At 36.3% G+C, this 5585-nt stretch overlaps 1 protein-coding gene across 1 annotated transcript; it reads left to right on the top strand.

The window, feature by feature from the left end:
* The first annotated feature begins 903 nt into the window (after positions 1–903).
* Positions 904–5268, top strand: LOC112524853 (ATP-dependent Clp protease ATP-binding subunit CLPT1, chloroplastic-like). Its single transcript, XM_025134801.1, has 6 exons — positions 904–1229; positions 1519–1554; positions 1657–1766; positions 2619–2798; positions 4680–4807; positions 4908–5268. The coding sequence occupies exons 1-6, from the start codon at positions 1000–1002 to the stop codon at positions 4947–4949; spliced, it is 726 nt and encodes a 241-aa protein (XP_024990569.1). The 5' UTR covers positions 904–999; the 3' UTR covers positions 4950–5268.
* The last annotated feature ends 317 nt before the right edge of the window (positions 5269–5585 follow it).

Raw genomic sequence — 5585 nt, 5'->3', positions numbered from 1 at the left:
GTGAGAAAAAAACTTCATATAAACTACTTTAACCAGCGTTTTAATAAGTTAGCTTATGTCAATTCAAACTAGTTTATATGCTAAACAATGCCTCTATATATAAGTTAACAGGGTTATGTAACTCTCAATGTCGATTATGTCCCTTTCATAGTTTCACTATGTAAAGAGGTTGATGCCTCATCAATATCATTGCACAAGCATATCCCTCTCAAGCTCTCTTATGACAGGTTTTTCAGCAGCTTAATGAGCTTAACGAGACCCACAACTTATTTGATCAACTATACATGAGTGTTTGATAGTGACTTAATAATATAGAAAATATCTTATTCAGTATCCTTTATGAGAGAGATTTATGCAGAAAACCAAAATTTTCCAAACATATGCCTTCTTCCAATTAAAAGACAAGTTCATTATGTATATGAAAAAACTCTCTTAAATGAAAGCTTTCACAATCTATACTGACAAACAACTTTACCAGTACAAAAATTAATTAAAAACCAATCAAAGGATCCCGTCCTCTTTATAGTTAAAGCTAATTTCACATAAAAATACAATTGTTATAGAAAACAAAAAATCAATATTAAGGGGTTGTGTGACAGTTGCTGAATGATTTGGTACAAAATGATTTAGAGGCTTTCATGATATAGTGCAAAATGAAATATAATTGTTTATAATGAAATCAGAACGCTTAATGATTAAAGGAGACTCATGATACAAAATTATTCAGAGGGTTTTAAAATTATTAAAAAGCAAACTTTTTTTATCAAATAAGATTTACCTCTTGATAATTCAGATACTTTCTCTTGATATAAATAACACTCGAAAGATCAACGAAAATTTAACTTTTGGCCCAACGATAATCAGAAGACTTCTTAAGTTTCACGTCACAAATATATTTATATTCTTTTTAAAGACAGAAAGAAAAACCGGAAACGTCGTCTCCGCTTTCACGGCAGAAGATTAAACAAGAAGTTGGTTAGGGTTTTCTTTGTTTCCCCCATGGCTGCCCAATCTCTTTCGGTGCTTCCCGTCTCCCCTTCATCTTCCGGTTGTCGTTGCCGGAATTCATACAATTCCTCGTTCCTCGCGCCTAGGATAATCACGTCCAGGGTTATGGTTACTTCATTCGTCGGACTTCACCTCTCAATTCAGCAATCGAAATCGCGGCATAGAACTTTTGGGCGTTACTCATCCATCGTCGCAACGGTGGAGTCTAGTCCTACAACTCCGTAAGTCTAGTTTCTTTGTCCATCAATTGCTATTATGTGGCTTCATATGAGTGTTGTAGTTTGACTTTTTTGAAGACGTATGCTTGGAAATGGACTTGAGTTTATAAATGTTGGAGGAAGACACTAGACTTCGCTATCAACATGATGAATAATGCCCTTGTTATATCTTCAACAAAACTATATAAAATTCGAAATTGAAAAGTAACATGGTTGACCCTAGAAGTCAAAGTGGAACTCATACTTCCCAAACAAATTGAGTTAATTATGCAATTTTATTGGGATTTTGCAGGACATCAGAGAAAGAAACTCCTGAAAAATCCGCTAAGTAAGTTTATTTGTGCAATTTTGTTGTTCTGCTGTTAGTACTCATGCCGTCATCATTTTCTTTTATCTAACAAAATTTATGTTCATATGGGAGTGTGTGAAGGTGGTCGTTTAGATTCATAAAGTCGTTTGCTATGGGTGAATTGGAAGCTAGGAAGTTGAAGTTTATGAATACTGGGACCGAGGCTCTGTTGATGGGTATATTGGTTGAGGGTCAGTCAGATGATTTCTTTATCTCTTAACTTGGCACATCCATTGCGACTTGATCTAAATGCTTATGAGTAATGACATGCATAATCAACTTTAAATTCATGTGGCCAGACTAGTTGATCAACTTATATATTAATCTTCTGAAGCATGCCAGACATCAGAAACCACATTACTATAGCGGATTTAAATCTGACTGCAAAATTCTGATGTATAAGCCTTTCTGATTTCGTCTTCCTAAATAGAGTCTATCAAAGTCACCACTATGAGGCTCCTTAGATGATGGTGCTTAAACTTTTAATGAACCGTGCCAAAGGATGAATCTTTCTAGTCCTGGTAACAGAAGCTACCAGTTTTGATAGACTTACTGTGATCCCGGTATGCTTGTCCCCTAAAATATTCCCATTTTGTCTCTGTGGACCGAGGAGAAAGGGGGATCAGGCACCCCTTCTTCCGAAGTTAGGGGGCTATTTTGCAGATGAGGCCTTGTAATACCCTTTCAATTGACATAGACCCAAGTATCTCAAGATTTAGAATATATCCGTCTTGTTACTTTTATTAGAATCCATGAAAATATCATGGTTGAAATCCAATTATTTTGTAATAATCTTTCATCATGAACCCACACATCTTTTATATTAGTGTTTGTATAATTGTATTAATGCTACACTTTTTAGTGTGACTTGCTTATATATACATGTGTTTTTCTTTAACACCCAGCATGTAACTTTTATATTCGCTTTTTGCACAAACCTAAAAGGGATTTTTCGTTTTCTAAAGGGGACATCCTCCTGTAACCTTCCAGCTTGCTAGATTTTCTTTGGTGGTATCAATTTGTTAAACCATCTGTTTTTTCAGGAACTAGTTTGGCTGCAAAGTTATTAAGAGAAAGTGGTGTAACACTTTTCAAAGTGCGAGAAGAAACTGTAAGATTACTTGGAAAATCAGACATGTATATTTTTAGCCCTGAGCATCCCCCATTGACTGAACCAGCTCGCAGGGCCATTGATTGGGCAATTAATGAGAAACTGAAGTCAGGTAGAATTTCGTATTCCCTGTACTGGAGTACTAGTATTCTTGTATATTTCTGCTTTTTTTAATTGTAAAATTCTAAGTTCGTAAGATTTGATTTTGGCTTCTGCATATTGCTAATTGTGCTTATGTGCAATTCTTCTTGTAACACTTTTTATGTTGACCTTAAAACACTTTGTACATCTTTGTGTCACAAAGGACAAGGAAGACAGATGGAGATGAAAAAAGAAAGTGAGAAAGAATGCACCCTGAATGAGCAATTTTTCATTTGGTCTCAAGTAGAGCATCATCATTCGAGATTGATGATTGTTAAGATACTTTCAGGCGACTATCTTCTTAAGGCCTTCTGTTTTTAAATCAATCTGGTTTAGCTTCTTGAGGATTCTGAATTTTCTGATCTGAGCCAAACGACGCCGAAGTAGCCATCTTAGGAAGGAGGGATCTAGAACTCAGCCACATATGGTTTAAATCTCTACAATAATGGAAAGCGAAGTCCAGTTAGAAACTCATGTTGGCAAGGAAAAAAGCCTATTTGGTGGAATGGAGGATCTTGTTTGATACACAAGCAACGAGCCTTTTGTCCCAAACTAGTTTTCTTTTTTATATTATCTAAGCATTGCTGTTTATCTGAGACTAAATCATAGTAAATTACAGCGTGATCCTATTGATATATACAGGTAAATGCTTGCATGCTGTTGTTTACAAGCCAAATCAACAATGTGATCTAGTTTCTGCAATCATATGTATTCCATTGTTTGGGCATGGACTCCCTCTGCATCCGACGCCAACATCAAGGAATTTTAATCCAAACTAGTTGGTACAGGCTAAAAATACTAGAAATTATAGAGGGGGCTCTCAAGCTGCACACGGTAGTTAGAGGACTACTGACTAGGATGTAAAGTGATTGAACTGCGCTTTGTGTATAGTCTCTGGACTATTGAGACGAGTTTTTTCATGTTCTTGTGATGGAAAAAAACAACACAAGGACTTTGTCTCCAAACCAAATCTATGATTGTGGTTGCTGAGATTTGTATTGAACTTGAGCACTTTTGGTTGCCAGGACCCCCCCCNCTAAGATTGGGATTAATATAATGGACTCGAGAGAAAAAAAGAGAAAAATGATGAAAGAAGTAAGATAAAAAAAAAAAAAAAAAAGAAACCAAAAAAAAAAAGACCTAGTTTGGTTTAAGGTAGTTCCTCAAAACTTTCTTGACCGCACCTGAATGGAAAACATGGATCCCATTTAGCAATTATGGATGGCTGATAGACCTCATACTACTGTGCGTGCCATATGCCATGTCCTCAAAACGTTTCCTACTGTTGACATGTTTAGTATACCTACAGGTTAAAAAATATTATGGATAAGGTGGTCATGATGTCTGTAGCCCATGTTCACGTTTCATGCCACAAATAAGTGAGGTGTGCTCGTCCTTATGGGACTTGCATGTGAAAAATTAGTTCCGTGGAGCTAGGTTACACTATAGGTAATTTGGTAGACAGCTTAGTAGTGAGCTTATTGGGTTTCCTTTGGGCAGTTACTTTTTATGCCCTTTTCTTCCCTGAAAAGTAAACTAAACTGCCATGATATTTTTCTTGTGGTTAGATGTAGCCAGTTGGGTACTTCAAACTCTGTTTACCTTTGCCTGTGTATGCTTAGTTACTTTGGGGGCTAGGACCGCACCATACAGGGCAAGTCGTTTTTTATTTATTACTGGACTTGATAGTTATTGTCAGCAACCAATTTGGGAAATTGGGCATTGATTTCTGATGCCTTTGATCTCTCACAGAAAAATAAGGTGCTGAATGTCATCCAGCACTTGGTGAGAATAACGTCTTTCCAGCTTTCTCATTACTAAATTTTGATCTTTTTTATTGTAATATTCACAGGAGAAACAGGAGAAGTGACAACCTCCCACTTGCTTCTGGGAATATGGGCGGAAAAGGAATCGGCTGCTCACAAGATAATGGCAACACTTGGTTTTGATGATGATAAAGCTAAAGAGCTTGCCAAATCTGTAAGTTCTAATTATCTACAACAAAAAAAGTAATGTAGTTGAACTGTAGTTGCAAAAATTGCTTGTTACAGTTGTTAATCGATCGTCTTCTTATATGCAGATGGACAAGGAAATTATTCTGAGCTACAAGAGGGGACTTTAAAGAATCTTAATACGTTTTCCTGCTGGTTGTTGGCTGCTTAAGGACGACTTATCGACAGATTGGGCCATGAAGCAAAGTGGGGGTTGTAATATAAGAGGCTCAATCGTTATCAAAATCTGCAAATCCTATGCCAAGGGTATCGTTTTTGTTGTTCAATTCATTAGTCTGTGATGTATAAGTAAAAGAGGACTCCAAATTAATTCGATTAGTGGGAATAAAAGCTAAAATAGGTTGTATGACTCTATTCATTGCTGGATTAGCTTGGGCTTTCTTGGTTCTTCCATTCATATTATAATCAGACTGATTTTGCATTTCAAAATTGAATGACTTCAGTGCTGGGCCCTGGCACTAAGCGCGGACTGCACCGGACCGGCTAAATTGAGGTAGTGACTGTTTGGTTGGTTTCCATTAAGTCATGTATAGATAAAGTTGTTTATGTTGATTAATCTGTCTGTATAAATTGGAAAGATTTTGTTTTGGAGGGTTTTTTCATATAGATTGAAGGAGTGTTTTTAATTGGGAGAATTAGATTTGGAAAAAACTTGACTTTATGCATAAAACTCTTTTCTAGAATCTTACTGAATAAACCATTTTCTACACTACCAAGGCACTACCAAACAACTATGTATAGCTGAC

Source organism: Cynara cardunculus (genome assembly GCF_001531365.2).
Source record: "Cynara cardunculus var. scolymus isolate 2C chromosome LG 1, CcrdV1, whole genome shotgun sequence".
NCBI classification, from domain to species: Eukaryota; Viridiplantae; Streptophyta; class Magnoliopsida; order Asterales; family Asteraceae; genus Cynara; species Cynara cardunculus.
Note: the sequence above shows the minus strand (reverse complement) of the source record. Positions and strands in the feature narration are given on the sequence as shown.

Bases quoted from the DNA above. Each gene is read 5' to 3' on its own strand.
- LOC112524853 (XM_025134801.1), top strand. From the start codon at position 1,000: ATGGCTGCCCAATCTCTTTCGGTGCTTCCCGTCTCCCCTTCATCTTCC. The intron at 1,555-1,656 runs GTAAGTTTATTT...GAGTGTGTGAAG, and splicing joins ACTCCTGAAAAATCCGCTAA to GTGGTCGTTTAGATTCATAA. The intron at 1,767-2,618 runs GTCAGTCAGATG...CTGTTTTTTCAG, and splicing joins GATGGGTATATTGGTTGAGG to GAACTAGTTTGGCTGCAAAG.